Raw genomic sequence first — 21,576 nt, forward strand, 5'->3', positions numbered from 1 at the left:
CTCTCTCTCTCTCTCTCTCTCTCTCACACACACACACACACACACACACACACACACACACACACACACACACACACACACACACACACACACACACACACACACACACACACAAACACACACACTCTCTCTCTCTCTCTCTCATGATTTAGTACAGGGTATTCGTACTAATCATTTTTCAAAAAACCAAGAAGGGTGTATTTGTGATAAAAGTTTCAATTGATTTCAATCGATTCAAAATTAGTTTTTATGTAATCTTAACTACTTTTGGCTCCTACTGACTCCCTTCAATTTAGATTAGTAGGAATCTTCTTATATTCCTCCTCAGCCTCATCTCCAATCTAGAGCGCTCCCTGCTTGTTAACAAAATAGGTGACCAGGATCAACTCGCGCTCATCGGTGATCCATCCAATGTGAAATGGTGTAGGCCACAAGCGCAATCGCGCTCATCTCCTAAGAGGCAAACTCTTTAAACTTCTTTTTTTTTTTGGCTTCCCCTACTCCGCCTCCCGCTTGCAGGACTTCTACACCGCCCTCCCCTCCTCCACCACGCCTCCCCCCCCTCCCGCCTCCCCCCCCCCCCCCCCCCCCCCCCCCCCCCCCCCCCCCCCACACACCCAATTGCGTGATCTTCTCTCACGTTTCTTTATGCCCCAAGGCGAACAATGAGAGATTTCTTGATTTTCCACCAGTTGGTACCCCTACTTGTCCTCTCTCTCTCTCTCTTATGGAATCTTAACTACTTTGGTCCTCTCCTTTTGTTAAGGAATCTTTATTTACTATGGTCAGATGGTCCTCTCCCTTTCTTACTCTTTCTCTCTCTCCACTTTGTACTAGCGCTTTTCGTGCACTTCTAGTTAGCATTCATGCAGGAGATCGAAGCTGACCTATAGCAAGGTGCCAAGTGGCCGCATTAAGAGATCGAGATTCCTAGAAACGCTCTAAAATGTGCCGTCACCCGTGTAAAATTGAAGCCGTTAAAATCGAAGTGTCAACCTTAATACGTTGCATACTTGAGGTTTTACTACAAGGAAATCAGATTGCATCTCTCGTGCGCGGGGCATTGGATTTCTGTCAAAGCCCTTCGGCGATAGTGCGCCTTCTTGATCATGAATGCTGGTTTCCTTCTTCTTTAGCTCTGCTACCTTGGAGGTCAGCCCAAATTTTCTTTACGTTGATCTGCGTCTTATTTGTGCATGTGTTTGTGCGAGAGAGAGAGAGAGAGAGAGAGAGAGAGAGAGAGAGAGAGCCTCCAATTACGCTTCCAAGATCGGGCTGTTTTCTACTTTTGTCTGCAGATAACAATTGCCCACACCCACTGAAGCTCGTGTAATTAGGCATGGCCACAAAAGCCGAATGGAGGGACAGGGCTAGTGGCTTTTTTGCACTCTCCAGTGAGTATAATCTTTCTTCGTTTACTGGAGTAGTTCGTGCATCACTGACAGGTTCTCTATCCATGAAATTTCAAGTCTGCATCCGCGGGATGTAGATCATGTGCGGCTTATATGCATTGCGTCGCATGCACTTAGCTAGCCATTTTAACAGACATGCATCATTTCAGGACAAGCAGTTTGACATAATTCATGCTCACACAATTCCTCCCATATTACTTTAGCTGCATCTGGTATTGAGAGTTTGTTCCTGCAGGTATTAAACTTAGAAATGCAACACAGACAGCGGGCATTTTTGTTGGGGATGTTGCGAAAGATGCAGGAACTGGTGTAGCTGAAGTGGCTGAGCTCGCTGCGGACGTTGCCGAACGAGCTGGAATTGCTATGAGATCGCGATGGTCTCTGTTGCAGCAGACCAGGCAACACAATGTACAGAAAGGTTACTCTCAAGATGAGACAATGCAAGAGCGTCTGATATCAGCGGCAGCATCGACGAGTGTGCTTTTGAAGAGGAGTTTACTGGAAACAAAAGAAAAAGTGGCAGTGGGAAGGACAAGAGTTGAGCAGGTGCGGTGGATACCAACTGATATGGAATTTCATCTCAAAGTATACGTCGTTCTTGGTTCATTGAGGTCATAAAGTATCACTGTATTACTATCGTAGTTGCCAAGAAATTCATTTATTAGATGAAGAAACTTACGAAACGTTTCTAACGTTTCAAAACTACTCTCAAAACGTTTCAAAAGTGAATGCTTCTTACTAGTCTCTGTCACACTGTCTTACACACTTATTGGGTTTTCAACTCAAGGTGAGTTTTGGACTCCTAGTCTTTATAAATCTTTGCATCAAGGCATTATATAAGTGAACTTTGCACATTCATATTTATTGCGTGTCACTCATATTTGATGATGAAACTTCTGAGGTAGTGTTTCTTAATCTAGTGAAACCATTTCGAAACTCATTCACATGTAACATTTCAAAACTTCATGGCTACTATGATTACTATCCATCCTTGTACAGGAGCCCCTAAGTAAGCGGTACTTCCTGCTGTAATTTGCATTTCTCCACATGATGTGCTTAGACTCTGGAGTAGTCAAGGTCGACAAGGGCTGGTACAGTGGGAAGGGCTGCGTATGTAGGTTTCTCCTCCTTATGATGGAGGGGTTGGGGGATTACATGCTCATTGCGCTAAAGACAATGAACTGTGCATCTACAAACAGGATTACCTTGCTAAAGTTCTCGGGCGTACGTTTTTATCGTCATTTTTAAGTCCTTGCATCCTCTAATTTAGAGATGATGCTGTCGATATACAACCGCCATTGTACTGCCACGCCAGCTTCCGGAATTTTTACCCCGTTTTTGTTTCCTCTTCCGGTCTGGCACTCAAGCAACCAATGCTTTCCTCATTCGGTCAGTACAATCATGCCACGTCATCCCATTGTGACACCCTCCATCCAAATCAGCTCATATACATGGGATGGTGTTATGGGCATAGTTACATGGGACGGCGGGTCGGGATCGGGGTTGGGAACGGGGACGGGAACGGGGACGGGACGGCAAAAGTCAGGAAACGGGGACGGAGGTCGGGACGGCAAAAAAAAAAAAAGAGTTTTTTTGGAATTTTTTTACCTATACACATGCCACATACATAGAGCATCACTTTGACCACTAATTTACACTAAATAGACCAAAGAACATGAGTCATATAGACGCAAATGTGCTAATAAAACATCGAGAAATGAGGGCCCAAAGGGTGGCTTTTATAGCCATTGGGGTGCTTTGAAGTTCAAACATATGGCTATTGGAGAGAAACTAGCCTCTAGAAATGATCAGGTTTTCAAATTTTAAAAAAAGTCCCCTCCCATCCCCTCCCGTCCCCTGTCGTCCCCTCCGTCCCCTGCCGTTCCCTGCCGTCCCCTGCCGTCCCCGGGACGTTTTGCGTGCATTCCCACTTGGTAGGTCTTTTCCCGTCCGTCCCCCTCCGTCCCCACTCGTCCCCGTCCCGGAAATGGGCGTCCCCCGTCCCTAGGGTCCGTCCCCTCCGTCCCCTGTTACTATGGTTATGGGATGCTTGTCCTCGAAAGCTGCACAGTATTTTCTTGAGGATCGTGCGGGCTGCACCAAAAGAGTTTGGAGATACATATATGATGTTTTGAGTCACATGTGTAAAGTTTATATATGTGGTCTCAAAGGTTGTGGGATTGCGAGACGAGACCGAATTGAGTAATCACACAATCACAATTCTTTTTGTGTTTTTGTGTTAGTGAATGATGCTCTGCATTATTGATGGTTCCTTTCTTAGAACTAATAGAGAACATAATGGAGAGAGATCTCTCAATGTAGACAGGTAGATTGTAGAGGGTGGGAACAAACTCTAGTTGGATTCCAGCATAGTCGGTAGGAACTGGCAGTTACCGGATATAGTTATCGTAGTAATTGTACAACACATAGCCAATCGGAGGCCCAGTCGGGCATCTATAAATAGGGCCCATTACTTCATTTTGTGGGCTAGTTATTCCGGAGTCTAATGTCACTCTTGTGTACTCTTTTGGCATTCGCTCTGAGCATTATTTGGCTCTCGTTGCTGTATCTGATTCCAATTGTATACATTCAGTATCTAAATATATTCTAGTTCTAGTTCCAGTCTCTTGCCTTCTGTTTCCAGTTCCATCTTTGTCTGATCATATGCTATCTGAAGTCTTAGTCTAAAGTTTGATTGTCTGATTAGATTGACTAACTCACTCTCCAACTTGGAATAGCTATTAGAGGTGACCAACTAATTCCATTTTGGCGATCACGATGGGACATTGATGAGAGAGAGAGAGAGAGAGAGAGAGAGAGAGAGAGAGAGAGAGAGAGAGAGAGAGAGAGAGAGAGAGAGAGAGAGAGAGAGAGGAGGGGGCGATCAGCCCTCCATGACTACCATCAACCACAAGACTTCTCAGTACATCAAATGATGGAAGTGAGGATAGGGCAATGCCTGGAAAAATCCCCCACGACCTAACAATAAATAAATGAAATATGAGGGCGCCCGAACAAGGTGGGTGGCCGGCTGCCCGGACAATGCAATCTAAATGCATATGCAAAGGGTGGCCAGCCCGAAGGCACACTAGCCTTACATGCATGCCCTAGACCTATGAAGCAGCAGAGTGGTGTAAGTCTAACACCCCCTCTCAGCACTTGATGCTGAACAAACCGCATGAAGCCGAAGATGTGAGGCAAATGATGTCTGCTACAATGTCCGTTGAAGGACAATACTTTGGTGAACTCCGCAAGTGTAGCAGTAGTCTCGGGTGTCACGACCGCCAAGAAATCTCCATGGTAAAGTGCCGTCACGAGTAGTGTAGTGAACTGCTGTACTCCGCCGATACAGGGTGAAAATATTGCGCGAAGGTCCCAAACTGAGTGTGAAAACAACCTGATCTCGTAAAAGAAGTGCCAATAGACCTGCAAATGTCCTGCCCAATAGGATCTGTGGTGTCTGTAGTCAAACTATCTGGAGAAAATAGGGAAGCCCACGAACCGTCATGAGAATGACCAGAAGCTTGTCAATGCATGAACCTGTAACCCAGTGTGGCCAGGTGGCTAAGCTGTGTAAAACTCCAAGAAGGCCAGATGTAGCAATTTGCGCCGTAAACATCCTCCGAAACAAGGAAAGCCAGACTAAGTAGTCTGCACTGTAAAAGCTACCGTAAGTTGCAGCAGTCACCAATAGACCACATGGACCATCACCGGATGGTGTCTGTCAGTAGGTAGGGTAATCCAAGATGAGGGGAAAACCAGACTCAACAGTCTGCGCTGTGAAGGGCCTCTGAGAAGAGGTGTTGTCAGACCAAGCTGTCTGCACCGTAATCATCCTGTAGAAGTAGGGAAGCAAGATTAAATAGTCTGTGTTGTGAAAAACCTCTGAGAAGAGGAAAGGCTAGACCAATCTGTCTGTGCCGTCTTGCCTATATGTCCTGCCTCCAATTCTCCAGTGTCAACCAAAACAGAATCCACGCCAACAACGCCACCAAACCGCGACTCGATGTGGCTCTTAGTGTGAATGAGCTGGGAGTGGCCTACTGCCCAGGTTGGGGGATAAGTCTGCTGTAAGGTTACGAAAGGTGAGTGTAAGCAAACGTGAAGGTAGCAATCCAAATGATCAGGAGTGTAAAAGAGCAACTGCACTACCATCCAAGCCAAAGCTCCCGGTGACTCTGAATGTAGTCGCATGATGATGCCTGATCTCCCGCATCTCGCGGGTAAACTCTCCAAGAGAGTCCAAAGCACTGAAGTCCCACTTTAGTCTGTAGATCCAAGCAATGAACCTATTCAAGAAGAGATCCAAGATCCTCTCCTTAAGTCCATGTAGATGCTCCTGTGTAAGCAAGTGATCTGACGTGTCGAGGTCAAGTGGTAAGTGTCTGTCCACCCAAGATGGTGGTGTCTTCTCTGGGAATGTCGGAATCCCATATGCCATGAGCATGGCCATATCTCGTGTGAACTCCTCTGATGAGTGCATAGGTGTGTCCAAAACAAACCACAAGTCAGCACCCCCTCTGGAGTGCACAACCGCCGAATGATGGCTGGAATGAATGGATCTCCCAAGGATCGTACGCCTGTAGATGATCAAGCCGATGTCGAAGATATCGTGTATTGCAGTAGTCACTCAAAGACCGCATGGACCACCACTGGATGGTGTCTTGGCAGGAGGTAACTTCATCCTCTGTGAAAAACACAAGCCAAGAGGCTGCTGTCCACCCAAAACACAAGCGATTTTCAGCGTGCTCGTACGCTCCCGGCAGGGTCCGGAGCGGTGCAGAGGGTCTGGGGAGGGTGGGGAATCAATGTAGCAACCCACAGTGGGCTGAAAACAGAGAAAACAGCAGTGATATATGGCTGAAATCTGGTGGGAATGGAGAGGATACAGGACTGGCAAGGCACCAGATGCCGAGCTTGTGCTAGAAAGTGATGCGTGGATTCTCATCTCTCTGCAAAGGAGACTACCTCTTGGAGGCTTTGGATTTGGGAGGGTCATCCTTTATCTCCAATTATATAGGGAACTTGTAACAGACTTGGACACTCCAAGTCAAGAATCAATCGCGACAACACCAAATAACCACTTCAAAACAATTCATAGATCACAATAGATTTGCACTGGCCCGGCGGAGTTCCGTGCCTAGAGATATTGGCCCCATAGACTGGCGCCCCTTTCGGTATTCTTTATGTAGTAATCAATCATCAAAGTACAAGAGAGCGGTTAGGGTTTCACTCTCAGACTCTGCGTCCAGATGTTCTGAGAAGTGAGCCCTAAACCTCTAATAAAAAGGTTACAAGGGATGCCCAAAAGCAGAGCCCCAAAAGCTTCAGAACAAAAGCAGAATCTATATTTCTCTCTCAAACCCTCTTTAGGGTTTTAAAAATAATGTAGATCATTCTCTCTCTTTCTCCTTGGCCATTTGCGTAGCCAAAAAATCTGCAAAAGCGTCGTTCAAAAAAAAAAAAAAAAGTTTTTTTTTTCCACCTCCGTGATTTCCGTACACTGTTGCCACGTGGCATGGCCGCCTGCTTTTAGGGTTTCCAGCCAGCATTTAGGATTAGGGTTGCCAGAAATTAGGGTTTCTGCAAAATTAGGGTTTTTGGCAGAAATTAGGGTTTGCAGGAATTTTAGGGTTTCTGACAGAAATTAGGGTTTCTGCTGTCAGTAGCCACGTCATCACTTTGTGACATACCCCCTTCTTGAAAGCATTGTAATCGACCGCGATTACGCCTGCAAAACCGACAAAAGCCATGAACTGTCTTAGCAGACACTGATTGTTAGTACCTACGTACTAGGAACACACATCTAGCACATGTACCAACCGACAAAAGCCATGAACCGTCTTAGCAGACACTGACTGTTAGTACCTACATACTAGGAACACACATCTAGCACATGTACCAACTGACAGTCACATCACACGACATCACAGGACATCACATGACATTCAACATTCATTCGGATCTTAGACCATGATTTATCGGCAATGTAGCTAGCAATCACATCTAGGTCCAATCAGGACCTCATCGATGTCGGATTGACTAACCCCTGTTGCAACCATGTCTATTCGAGATCAATCAGACCAAAATGTTGCAGTCATTTTGTCTATTAGTTCCTGCACTTAAGAGAAGTCAAGAACAAATCAGTATCATAATCAGGAATTCCATTTCATAAAGTCATCCAGCAGAATACTGTCAGCTCTCAGTATCTCTGAAGCTCAAAGAGACATCAGTGACTTTAGTATCAAAATCAAGGCGTCTGTTGGCAAAGGAGCAGAGTAACTCCACTCTCGTGCATCCCACTGCACGAGATCTCCGGCCAAGCTGAATTTCTGGGTTCCGTTTGGAGTAGACTATGCTAAACCAAAGCATCGAGGTAAAGTTTTACAATCCGAGGAGTATCTGCTAGGTCCTCCTCCTCCATCCACTTCGCATCAAATGCAGGAAAGTTCTTGAACTTAACCAGGAACCGCCTTTGGACTTTACCTTTCTTCGTATCCCTATGTGCCAAAATCTGTTCAGGAACAAGGGTCTCCTCGTTTTCTTCCACTTCGGGTTGCTCATCAGGCTCCCTATCATCAGGCACATCACCCTTAAAAGGTTTCAAGAGACCCACATGGAATGCATTGTGAATCCTCCAAGTATCTGGCAGTTTCAATCGGAAGGAGACATCATTTATCTTTTCAGTAATCTGGAAAGGTCCGTAGTATCGCATACTAAGCTTTGGAAAGAGCCTCTCCTTTCCCTTTTTCTTTCTTAGGTGTGCCTTCTCAAAACATAAGAGCACCCAATCATCCTCCTCCAATTTCAAGTCGCAATGATGGCGATCCGTTGCCTTTTTCTGTCGTTCTTGAGACTTCTGCAAAGTCTCGCGAACCTTGGCAAAACCCGTATCCAAATCTCGCGAATATTCATCCGCTTCAAATATCTAATCTTTCGTGCTCAAGAAGGATGGAACCTTCGCAGCACTTCCAACAATCTCAAATGGCGTCTTCCCCGTCGAAGAGTGTATCTTGTTATTGTAGGCAAATTCCACCAAAGGTACGTTCTTTTCCCATTGAGTCTTCTGATCCAAGATACAAGACTTCAATGAATCTAAAACCATTGAATTGGCAATCTCAGATTGCCCGTCAGTTTGCAAGTGGAACGATGACTAGAACTGCAACCGCGTGCCAATCTTCTCTCAAATTGCCTTCCAAAACAAACTCATAAATCTAGGGTCTCTGTCGGAGACAATCGTCTCAAACGTGCCATGTAATCGGAAAATCATCGTGATCATTCTGTGTTCTCGGGAGATCACAAATGAAATCCATTGCAATACTTTCCCAGGGGTGGGTGGGTATGGGTAAAGGCTGTAACAATCCGTGTGCCTTATGCCTGTCAAACTGACCTTCTGGCATACTGCGCACAACTCTTCCACATCCTTTTTGAGTCTCGGCCAAAAGAAGTATCTCTCTACCCCTTTCATGGTGGTAGCAATGCCGCGGTGACCCGTAAAAGGTGGACAGTGGCATTCAGTCATAACCTTTTCCCTCAACGGCTGTGTAACGCACAACATGGTTTTTCTCATCAAATAGCCTTCTCGAACGGAGTATCCTGCTACTATCGCCCCATCCCGTATCCGTGTGAAAAAAAAATAAAATCTGCAAAATCTGTATCTGTGACATACTGATTGACCATATCCTCGAAGCTCCTATGATGCATCGCGGAAATAGCCAAAACCAATGGCTTCCGAGACAAAGCATTTGCCAGCACATTCTTCTGTCCCTGCACATGGACAATCTGGAAGTGAAATTGTGACAAGATGTTCGCCCACCGCATCTGCTTTTCCGAAAGCTGCTTCTGTGACAAGAAGTAGTGCAAACTCTGATGGTCTGTAAAGACAGTAAAATCCGCTTCGAGTAGGTAATGCCGCCACTGAGTAAGAGCATGGATAACCGCCAAAAGCTCTTTCTCATATATCTGTGCTGTCATCTCCGGCCTAGAGAACAATCGGCTCTCATAAGCAATGACATGGCCATCTTGCATCAAGACCGCACCCAGACTACGACCACAAGCATCACAATATACTTAAATGACTTCTGCAAGTCCGGCAAAGTCAAAATTGGTCCCGTAGTCAATTTCTCTTTCAATGTCTAAAAGGTAGTCACCTCTGTGGATCCCCACGAGAAAGGGACTCCTTTCTGTATCAAGATATGAGAAGGGGAAGCAACCTCTGCAAACTTTCGAATGAACCGTTTGTAGTGCGAACACAGTCCCAAGAAGCTTCCAACTTCATGGACTTTCTTCAAATCGGGCCAATCACGGATAGTGTCTATCTTGGCCGGATCCATTTGCACTCCTGTTGCTGAGACAAAGTGTCCCAAAAAAAAAGTGTATCTCTGAAGCAGATGATCTCTGTGTTCTGCCTCATTCTTGGAGAAAACAATGATATCATCAAAGAAAGTGCCAACAAATAGCCTGTACTCTCGAAAAATCCTGTCCACCATTCGGTTAAATGTCGCAGGAGCATTGGTTAAGCCAAAAGGCATCACCAAAAACTCAAATAATCCAAAAGGTAGTCCGGAAGGCTGTCTTGTAGATGTCTCCCGTCGCGATTCGGATCTGATGCTATGCACTCTTCATATCAATCATGCTAAAGCACGAGGATCCCTGTAACCTGTCAAGTATATCATCGATCCTAGGAATCGGAAATCTGTTCTTGATGGTGATTTTGTTGAGAGCTTCTATAATTGATGCACATTCTCCAAGATCCGTCTTTCTTCAAATCCAACAACAGTGGAGAGCAATACGGTGAAGTACTATGCTGGACAAGACTCTTTTCCAAGAGGTCTGTCACTGGATTCATAATCTTTCATTCTGTACTCGGCTCACACAGTAAGGTGGCTGGTTCAGTGGCGTGCTTCCAGGCATCAGGTCAATGGTCTGATCTTCAGGCCCTCTGAAAAGCAATCGGCATGAGTGTGGAGAAAAATCTTGGTGTTCTTTTGATAAGGTCAAAACACATTCAACCTTTATCCATCGTTCAGTTCTCTCCCAGAAGCATGAGTAAAGAAACTGAAGTTCATCAAGTACAATCTCTGAGCCCTTCATTTATCAAAGTCGCTTTCTCGGCCCGGTAGTCAACCACGGCGTAGTTCTTGTGGTACCAAGGGATCCTGAGTAGAACGTCACTCGTGTGCCCTGAACACCCCTGTCATTGCAAACGAAGTTTGCCAATGCTCGGTGTAATGGCAACATCCCATCCGGGTGATAGTCGAACTACCTCTGCCTGTGGCGTCAGTCTGTCGGGCGTAATTCCAAATCGAGCCGCCAATTCCAAGTGAAAAGAAGTTGGCCCTGGCTCCTTCAAAAGAGCTTCCTGATTCTACACTTTGCCCCAAAAAGCGGCAAAGTTCGTACTTCCATTCATTTGATTCGGTGCAGGTCCCACGCCATATGGTACCAGTTTTGCTTTTCTATCTGCCTTTTCTGCCACTTTCATTAGCTGCTCTCGAACTCTCAAGCCTGTCGTCGTCTTTATCATTCTGTTCTTTCTGTGCCTTTTTAGGGCACTTCGCGGAGATATGTCCATGTTCCCCGCATCCAAAGCACTTCCCCTCCTTGATGAATCGAGCTCGCTCCTGAGGAGTAAGCTTGGGTCGTGCATCCTTTTTCTCTGGGTTGCTCTTTTTCTTTCTACTTTCATTCCCAGAAGTCTGTTCGGCTCGTTGTGTCATGTTCTCATCTGTGGGGTAGGTCAGACTGCCAAAGTGAATGGCAAAGCCCCGCTTTGCATGACTCATCAACTCCTGAATAGAAGCTGACTTCTGCTCCAAGCAGTGATCTCGGATCTCTGTAGGTAGACCCAAGGTGAACCGCTCAATGTGTTCTCTGAACGAGATCTTCTTGAATGAAGAGGCGGGTAGAAAAGAGCTCCAGAATCTTTCACAGTAAGCATTGATTGTATCTTTCTTGGTCATCCGAAGATGGTTCCAAGCAGCTCGTATATCTCGTTCATATTCTTGCGTCAACCAAGAAGAAATAAAAAGCTTTTTAAATTTCAGCCATTTAACTGGCGCAGTCTTGTTTAAAAGAAGCGTGGACCACCAAGTACGAGCATTCCCCTTAAAGTAAGAGGTAGCTCTCCGAATCTTGGAGTGCTCTGAATAGCGTCCTCCTGCGAAAGCAATGTCAAATTGCTGTATAAAAGACAAAGCCTTCGAAGCATTTGAGTATCCTGAAAAAGTATCAAACTTGATCGAGTGGCCACCTTCCTTAAACTCTCAGACTTTCTTGCTTTTATCTTTGAGAAAGTCATACTGATTGGCTTTGTAAAAATTTTTCTTGTTCGCATAAAAGTTTCCGTCATCGGAATCTAGCTGTCTGTAGACGAGTCCTCAGTAGAACTGTCAGTCTCCGGGCAAGATTTAGCCTTCTTTGCCTTTTTCTTGCCCTTTCCGAAGCTTTGTTTCTTGCTTCGCTTTTTACCTTTTTTGTCTTCTTCACTCGAATCTGAAGAGCTAGAAGGACTGTCAGAAGAACAAGAACTGGGTACTCCCTTAAACCGAACACGCTTCTTCAGTTTCTTTGCCTTGTCAAATGTCGACTGACGACCCAAATATCCCGGGAAGTTAGTGCCTTTCTTCTGCTTTTTGCCGTGCTTTTTGGCTTTCTTCTGCGCGTCAAAAAGCTGAGCAATCCGTGCATCAACCACCTCTTGTAATTCCTTCTCTGAATACTGTTTGTGATCAGAAGGTTTCTTGAGAGCGGGTTTCAGGGGTGGTGTAGTGGTTTTCTGCCACTGTGCATGCACTTCCTGGAAAGAAGTCTCGCTCATATGTTTTGCCAATTTCGGATCCTTCGCAAAAGTGAGCATCATCTTTGTTGCATCGCCGATCAATTGACGATGCTTCATCTCTCTTTGCTCTGCCTCTGTAGGCCGAGGCGGGCCATACTCTGCCGGAATCTTCGTTGTGATCCCTGCCCGCATCTCCAGATGCAGAGGGAGTCGACTGATCCTCGCGTGAAGCCATAGGTGCCGCGGAAAAAAAAATTGGGGATCGGATTTCCCGTAGAAGAGAAATCGACCGTGCTCTGATACCACTGTAACAGACTTGGACACTCCAAGTCAAGAATCAATCGCGACAGCACCAAATAACCACTTCAAAACAATTCATAGATCACAATAGATTTGCACTGGCCCTACGGAGTTCCGTGCCTAGAGATATTGGCCCCAAAGACTGGCGCCCCTTTCGGTATTTCTTTATGTATTAATCAATCATCAAAGTACAAGAGAGCGGTTAGGGTTTCACTCTCAGACTCTGCGTCCAGATGTTCTGAGAAGCGAGCCCTAAACCACTAATAAAAAGGTTACAAGGGATGCCCAAAAGTAGAGCCCCAAAAGCTTCAGAACAGAAGTAGAATCTATATCTCTCTCTCAAACCCTCTTTAGGGTTTTAAAAATAAAGCAGATCATTCTCTCTCTTTCTCCTTGGCCATTTGCGTAGCCAAAAATCTGCAAAAGCGTTGCTCAAAAAAAAAAAAAGTTTTTTTTTTCACCTCCGTGATTTCCGGAAATATCCGTACACTGCTGCCATGTGGCATGGCCGCCTGCTTTTAGGGTTTCCAGCCAGCATTTAGGATTAGGGTTTCCAGAAATTAGGGTTTTTGCAAAATTAGGGTTTCTGGCAGAAATTAGGGTTTGCAGGAATTTTAGGGTTTCTGGCAGAAATTAAGGTTTCTGCTGTCGGTAGCCACGTCATCACTTTGTGACAGAACTTGGTGAGTGGCAGTGGCAGTGGCAGTGGCTGTTGAATGTACAAGGACATCCTTTTTTGAGTATTTTGTCAGGATAGGTTGCACATTACTTGTGGGTGAGAAGTCTTGGATGTCCAAACAACAGAGATAGTGGTTACATGCAGGTTTATCACATGCTTTTATAGATCAGTTTTGATCTGCATTGTGGGCTTTGTGAGTGGCACGGAGGGTTCCTTATTCCATTGGCTGCTTACTCATGGTGGTCTTCTAGATGGCTCTTGGATTGCTCAGATGGGCTTCGATCCTCTCTGTATATGCTGTACAGGTAGGATTGTGGAGACTCCCAACCACGATGCTTCACATCACTCCTTGTTTGGAGAGCTCTTGCATTACTTCTTTCTAGAGCAGGGGTCTAGTTTGGCTATCTTACATGGGGAGTAGTCTTGTGCTTGACGCATTGTCCTCGGAAGTCATTTGTTTTTTGAGTTGCTGCGACAGATACGGGTTCCATGCGGACAGCCTCAGGGTATCTTATGGGTACCTTGAGTATGATACTTAGAGGGGATGCACAACATAATGCTCCTCGCTTCCAAGATGAGGTGTTTTGCATGCTAGTTGCCATTCCATTGTGGAATGTTTGGCGAGCTCGTTGCCATTTTGTTGTCAGTGCTGCACCATCCTTTACTGTGGACATCCTCGCAGACATTTGGGTGGATATTATCCACACTCTACGTAGCCAGTGGGATTTAGAAGTGGGTTTCTTGAGGGCAGCTAGGGAGTGCAGGTTTCTTTTTCTCAGACGATGGGCTCACTCCCAGACGTTTTTCATTTTTGTCAGAGGTCAAATTCAGTGGCATTATTCCCCACCATGGTGGTTCATCCCGCATTCATCCCATACCCCACCTTGAGGACAGGCTATTTCTAGCATCTCCTGGGTTCTTTTGTACTCAGATTTATAGAGATGATCTTTGAGAGAGAGAGAGAGAGAGAGCTGGTGGGCTTTTTCTGATGATGACATACATCCACGCTTGGTGCGCAGAGGCACTCTTGTCTTCTCACTTGCAGATCAAGGACATAGTGGAGGGCACATGCGCCTGACATTTCAGGGCTCTTTTCCTTTGAATGAGCAGCCTGATTTGCATTATGAGCCAGTTTGAGTGGTAGGTGCGTTTGGCTAGCGCTTATGTGTAGACCCTGTATTTTCTTCAAAGGAGGCAGCGTTATGGAGGTTGTGGGTTTGGGAAGGTTTACCACTGGCACAACTTGTTTGGGATCTGGGAGAGTGGATGTGGCCGGGACATATTGCATAGGAGACGGTGTCATTTTTTGAGTACAGTGCGCGCATTGGCAGAGATATCATTTTTCGCCACTAGACTGTCCGTCATCAGCCACGCCAGCTACAATATTGGTTGGAGCAGAAGCTCTCTCATGCATTCATGTATCAGTATTGGTCATGCATTTGGAGTCTTCATGTCAGCCGTAGCGCATGCAGATCTCCTACTTGGGATGGGGGCTGCTCGGGCACGACATGATCCCGCTTGTCATTGTTGTTTGACACAGGTGGGGGAGACGCCCCACCATTGTTTCTGGATCTGCCCACATGCACATTATGTATGGCGTGCTGTTTGCTGCCTTTTTTGTAGACTTGGATTCAGGAGGGTTTTGTGACGTAGGGGGCCGTCACCTGGCTTTTGCGACATCCGGGCTCACATACCATGTATGAGGGATCTTCCACAGATCTAGTATTTTTGTTGACAACCTTGGGATACAGACGGGGCACACTGGACATGGTGCGTGCTTTAGTACATGGGTTTGACATACAGCCTCGTGATATTCTATTTGCTACGATATGCAACATAGTATTGTGGATTATATGGAAGGCTCGCTGTGCTCTGGTTCAGGGTGGTCGTCCTTCCCATGTGACGGCTACTTTGGCTGCAGTTTTGCATACCTTGCGCAGCCAATGGGATTCTCCAGCAGGCCTCTCTAGGGCAGCAGAGAGGAGACGGCATCACTTTCTTCGACTATGGGCGCGTAATACAATTCTTTTCAGTATGGATAGAGGCATGATTACCTGGCATTATGCCCATCATTCTTCCCAGTTTCCACCTTGATGTACATACAACGTTGTCATTGATCATCCACAGTTTGAGAGAGAGAGAGAGAGAGAGAGAGAGAGAGAGAGAGAGAGAGAGAGAGAGAGAGAGAGAGAGAGAGAGAGAGAGACGTGCCCATGGAGCGCCCTTGCAACAAGAGGGCAGTTCGTTTCTTTGTCTTGACCCAAGCCTCTACTAAAGGCTCTTGTTTCTCTCCCTCTCTTGTGCACGCAAACAGATAGACAAAGGGAGACAGAGAGAGGCAGAGCAATGGTAAACAAAAGAAGAGAAGTATGAATAGAATTTAAGTGAGGGGGTTCTATAAAATTGTTGTCTATGTAAATTGATATTGTATATCTGAAGAAATTTGGATTTACTCATGTGAACAGGTTGCAAAGCGTGCAGCCCAAAAGAGCAGAATTATGCTTGAAAAATGGCAAAAGGTATTTAAGATGTAGCTTACTGGTGTATTGAAGGCACATGCAGTGTATATGTCTGCAAAGGTTGACATGTTTATTTTCTTTTTTTTTTGGCTCGTACAGGGACAGTCAGGGACAAATGGTGAGCGTTATTTCTCTGAAGATGATTTCCTCCGTATGATTGTGTAGGTGCATCACATTTTTAGATGACTAATTGAGTCATGAAAACTTGAATGCAAAAGTCTGAAGCAGTAATATGAACTTCTTGTACTTTCGAGCTTGCTGTTGGTAGCCAAGCTTGTGAGAGAGTGACCTGTGATATGATTGCACCTTGAAATTTGCCAACTGCTGCATCCATACCTGTATTTCTGGGATTGGGCTCTTTAAAACATTCTGAAGTTTGAAGACGAAGAAAAATTTAGGTCATCCTCATGAGCTCGCTGCTGCTGTAATGCTTGCGCGCCTCTCCCTGCCCGCCGCCTCACAGCGCTTCCCCCTCCTCCTGGCCACGCCGCCTTGCTGCCCTCCCCCCCTCTTTGCTGCCTGCTGCCTCACTTCGCTGCCCGCAGCCCAGCCCACCCCGGCAGCCCTATCCCCCCCTCGCTTCGTCTTCCCGTGTGGGGCTTTTCAGCAATTCCTCGGACTCGCTCGGCGTGCTCGTTCCAGTAGGAGTACGTTTCCTCCTCTTCGCCCGTAGGAGACACAGATGGAAGCTCGTGCTCCACCCCAGACGGACTGAGATGAAGCTCCCTCGCCCGACCCCGTCGAGCCCACCATCCGACTTGCTATGTCGCCAACAGAGCAAGCGAGCCTTGTAGCAGAGGTGGAGCGTCTTTAGGCCACCTATGTCATCTGCAAGATCATTGGCAGTCGACCTAGTAGAGGCGAGGTGTGTGACCTACTTCAGGCCCGTCTCCTTGCAGAGGTGGGAAAGATCATTGACATACAGCTTCTCGGGCGGGGATACCCACAGATCAAGTTCGAGACTCCCGAGATGGTTGCCAAAGTCATCTCGATGAGCGCACTGGCCATCCGAGCGGTCAGGGCTCGTGGCGCCATGGTTTTGACCCAGCTTCCGATGTTCTTGTTGCGACACAAAGGCTTCTGTAGCTCTTTCAATGCTTGAACTTTGTCGATAGTCATGCTTCTTCCTTCTTCAAGAATCTCCGAGGCTGAAAATTCTTGAAACCACTTCCAACACAAAAACATGAACATACCTATTCCATGTAAAGTGATTGGAAAAACTCTTTTCTAAAGACTGTGCATGCAATGGAGATGAACAAAGAGACGGAGTGCCAAACCGTTCACCACACACACGCAAACAATGAGATCGAATCTCTCTTCTGATCTAAATCAATAAACTGTGGCAATTCACAACATGCTTGGTGCTCATACTTTCTTGTGCTCTTGCTACGAATGTGTCATGCCAAGGAAGAGACATGGAATGTGACTTCCTTGAATGCAAACAGTTCATCTTTTCTTGAGAAATCCGCATACATCCGTGCTCATCCATGAGAGAAACGTGCTCAACGTACAATATGTCATGCCCAAGAAAAGGGATCACATAAAGACATTGACTAAAATACAGGAAACGATCACGAATGAAACACTCGTACAATGCGTGCTGACTAATCATTCGAACACATAGTACTTCTTGTGGGGTTCTTTGGACCTAGGCTCAAGAGCCAAGATCGGTTCTCGTGTTTGATCGAATCTGCTTGGGGGGGTGCTGTGGATCCGACTCGAAAGCCAAGATCGATTCTTCGTGATTTATCGAATCTGCAACGAGGTTAGCTTTGCTAGACAAAGCATCAACTAAACCATCATCCTTGTGAACAATCACGTCTTGATCACACAAACCATCATGCTTGTGAGAAATCACATCGTGATCATCATGCAAATCATCATGCTTGTCATTGTCATTCAAATCATCATGCTTATCATCATGCAAATCTTGTGGGTCATGCTATGGAGACGAAGAGATTGAGAGAGTCTCCTTCTCCTGAATCCATTCAATCTTCGCCTGCACATTAGAAAATGATAGATGGAGAATGAACAACTTGCTCTCCACGAATGACAAGGGGAGAGTCACTTTTGGCATTGAAAGTGAACGTATTTTCCACCCAATCAATGAGAGGGTTATGCTCACGAAACCATCAAATGCCCAAAATCATATCACATCCTGAGAGAGGAGAGACGAAAAATTTTCTACGGAAAGCAGCTTGTTGAAACAACACATCAAGGCACTCCTTCGTGATGAGAGAGTCTATACCAGGAGCGAAGCCAGAGACCTCAAGAGGAGATTTCTGACTAATCTCTAGGTGGGCTCTCTCCACAAGAGAGACTAATCACATCCTGCATACTGCCTGGGTCAAACAATATGACAAAACGCTATGTCACAAGACGGGCACCACGTGCCAATAGAAAAGAACAAACTGAATAGTCTTTTAGCACTTCAATGACTTTTAGCACTTAAAGAACAACTGAAATGAAAGAGAGAGACGACACGCGACACGGAGTGGCGGAATTCCACCCTAGAGAGTATTGGCCCTAAACCTTGGCGCCCCTTTCAATATTTCTTTATATTGCATCAACACAGTACAAGCCGGTACTCGAGACTCTGCACCTTCTCCAGGAAGCATGCCAGAGAATGAGCCCTAACCTCATGTTTAAAGGCCCTAATCCCCAAAAGCAGTTCAAAGTAAAAAGCCTTCAAACTCAAAAGCATCTGGTCCAAAAGCAAAGCCAAAAAGCTACCAGCGTAAATCACGGAAATCCGTACAGCTTGCCACGTCAGCAGTCAGCGCAAAACGCGGAAATCCGTATAGCATGCCACGTCATTAGCCAACGTGATTTTCGGAAATTTGTCACGCCATCTGCCTGCTTCGCAATTCTTGTGTGTGTGTGTGAGTCCTGCTTTATTTTAATTCTTTATGTCACTTGGGGCCCCATTGGACGGGTCCCCATAAGTTGGTAGGGCTTCTTCTTCAGTACTTGTTCTTCTTAGGGTTTAGGCCCCTCGGCCGGCATCTGTAAGTTGGCTCCATTCTTTAGGCTTTGACACGTCAGCAGTTTGTTACACGCTGCCCCGTCATATGACCATAACAATAAATCATATGACCATAACATTTAATGAGAGACTCATCAATGGGAGGGTCATGAGAAACTTGGGGCACACTCGTGTTGTCATTTATTGCATTGACAGAGGAAGTGGGTTCTGTGGATTCTTTAGATTCATTAGAGTCAAGCTTAGGACATGTTCTTTTTATGTGACCCTTAGTGTGACAATGAAAACAAGGACCTTCCTTAGAATAAGTGCTTTGCTCTTCCGACGTGATGTATCCTCCTAAAATTCCTTGTTCTACCTTTTCATATGGAGTGAGCTTAGGTTTAGCAATTGTGTTAGCTTTATCCTTGGGTTCATTTTGAGAGTTCTTTTTTGAGAGACTATTGGAAGATTGGTTAGAAGAGTTACCATTCTTACCGCTCATACTGTTCTGGAGGGTTCTGAGAAGTCTGAGAGGTACTTGTGGAAGTCTTGTGTTCCTTAGGCTTTCCCTTGTCGTGCTTCATCTCCTATGCGAGAGCAATCGCTACTGCCTTGTTGAGATCATTGGATCGAGCACCTTGACATCATACTTGATATACTTGTCGAATCCATAAAGGAATGCCTCCTTGCGCTCCGCATCCGATTCGTGTAATTGAGTGCTGAGCTGCAAAACACGATTAGAGAAAGACATAACTGGCGTACCATTTTGCTTGAGATCGCGCCAATCGTCCTTCAATCGTGCGAGATACTGAGGTGGCATAAACCGTGCCTTGAGCTTGTCTTGGAAATCGGCCCAATTGAAGGAAAGGGCATGAATTCGTCGGCTTCCTCTAGGTGTGCGGCTAACTGTGCCTCTTGCCATGCGTGGTACCAATTGATGGCATCACCGGCAAGGTACATAGCTGTCGTCAAAACTTTGCTATTTCCTGTCTTCTTAGTTGTCGCAAAATAAGCATTAAATTTATGCAACCAAGAATGAATAACCGTGGCATCCATCTTACCATCATACTTACTGAAAGTCAACTTCTCTGTGATTGGGTTGTTGGAGTCCGAATCTCGGCTTGCGCCACTTGATGAACTACCAACATCTTTTGCTGGCTCTGACTTTGAGGCGAGAACCTGTCGAACCAATTCTTGCGTACGTAGTTCTCTGTGCCTCACGATCGGCCTCCAAGGCCGCTCGTCTTTCTTCGGCCGCCAAGCGCGCATCATCGCACTCACACTCCAAAGCTGCCTTTGTTTCTGCTTTTCTTTCTTTTCGTTCCTTGTCCACCAAGTGCGCTTGTTCACGCTCGCGAATCATCCGTTCCTCGGAGGCTGCCTGTCGTTCTTGGCGCTCACGCTCCAAGGTAATGCGTTGCGCTTCTTGTTGAGCCATCGCAATGCGATTCGCTTCTTGTTGTTGTGCCATCATATCCATCATCGTCTTGACCAAGGCCTCTATAGGGTTTGGTGCAATCCCTGGCGTAGATGGCGAAGGGGGAGGGTCAGGAAAACCTCCATGGTGAGGAAATTCTTCTTCACTACTTTCATGCCCATCACCTCCATGCGAAGTATCCATTCCGCTTTGGGCGATGACCATACACTATACACTATGATCTTTGGTTCTTAAGTTCACGAGGAACTTGGGTTCTTGTGGATCTTGGGTTCTTGAGGGTCTTGAGGTTCTTGAGGTTCTTGAGGGTCTTGACGTTCTTGGGTTCTCGAGGTTCTTGAGTTCTTGAGGTTCTTTTTTCGCTTGCAATCTGCGTTAGAGAAGGATCTTCTCTTCACCCGAGTTCTGCTCTTTTCCGCGGGCGCACCCCTTGGCGGCCTTGCGCTCACACCAAGGTTGCTTTTTCCCACCTCACGTCGATTGGCACGATCCGTTCTCAATGAGTGAAAAGAGGCACAAGGGGAGGTTGAACAAGCCCTTCTTTCTTGGGTTTCCTGTCACTCTTCAAAAACACGATTAGGAATTGACACACCCAAAAGGTCTTGGGTTACGTGCGACCACAACAAGCAAAAAAAATCTGTGGTTCTTTCCTTGAGTGATACAGAACACTGCCAAAGCTCTGATACCAATGTAAGGTGCAGCGGAAGTGAATGTTGAACTTTGCTCAAGATGAGTGCTCCGAACTATGCTCAAGGTTCCTTTAATCTTAGGGAAGGGAGAGCCTTCCGTGCCTTAATGAGAGAGTGCAAGTGATCACAAACAAAGTGAATAGACACTGTGTGTGAAGGTGCTGAGACTGAGAGAGAGAGGGAGAAGAGAATACGACACCAGAGATGTTGTAAAACCCTCCTCCAAGGGCCCCACTCTCGATGGCGAGAGTGGTCTATGCTATTGATTGCACAATCTAGTACAAGTGCTGATGCAAGTCTAAGTGAGGCTATGGCTGAAAACTGTGCGCTGCGAGGACGACGGTGAAGATGACGATGACGCTATCTGTGACCTCGTATGCTGAAAACGCTGTCCTTCAAAAACGCTGCATGCTGATAGCCAAAACGCTGGACATGCTGCTGTTTCGCTTGCTAAATAGCTTGCTGAAATCGCTGCTTGCTGCTGGTTTTACTGCCGAGAGACCCTGATCCGAAAGGCTGGAAACGCTGATCTATAGGGGGCTGAAAACGCTGATCTGTATGGCTGTAAAAACGCTGATCTGTATGGCTGTAAACGCTGATCTGCAGGCTGTAATAACGCTGATCTGGTTGGTCAAAACGTTGGTATGCTACTGCTGAATCGCCAATTGCAGGGGCTGGAAAAATGCTAAGTGGAGGGCTGATGGTGAGAGAGGTCTGTTGCTGAAAACGCCAGGCTATGGGGGGGTTGTTCTTGCTGAGAAGGTTCTCTAGAGGGCTTGCTGCAGTGGGTGCCTGTT

General features: G+C 46.2%; 1 protein-coding gene across 2 annotated transcripts in view; it reads left to right on the forward strand.

Annotated features, from left to right (window-relative positions):
• Window positions 1–1,013: 1,013 nt before the first annotated feature.
• LOC147447560 (small G protein family protein / RhoGAP family protein) overlaps window positions 1,014–21,576 on the forward strand; it is a 71,024-nt gene continuing 50,461 nt past the window's right edge. The window contains exons 1-5 of one of the 2 annotated variants that reach the window (XM_086523289.1): window positions 1,014–1,152; window positions 1,299–1,394; window positions 1,648–1,958; window positions 15,637–15,690; window positions 15,790–15,851. In XM_086523289.1, the coding sequence (XP_086379415.1) occupies window positions 1,340–1,394; window positions 1,648–1,958; window positions 15,637–15,690; window positions 15,790–15,851 (482 nt within the window). In that variant the 5' untranslated portion in view covers window positions 1,014–1,152; window positions 1,299–1,339. The remainder of the gene's footprint in view (window positions 1,153–1,298; window positions 1,395–1,647; window positions 1,959–15,636; window positions 15,691–15,789; window positions 15,852–21,576) is intronic. The other variant, XM_086523290.1, reaches the window with a different exon arrangement.

The sequence above is a fragment of the Adiantum capillus-veneris genome, chromosome 11 (assembly GCF_014529385.1).
Source record: "Adiantum capillus-veneris isolate H3 chromosome 11, ASM1452938v2, whole genome shotgun sequence".
NCBI lineage: Eukaryota > Viridiplantae > Streptophyta > Polypodiopsida > Polypodiales > Pteridaceae > Adiantum > Adiantum capillus-veneris.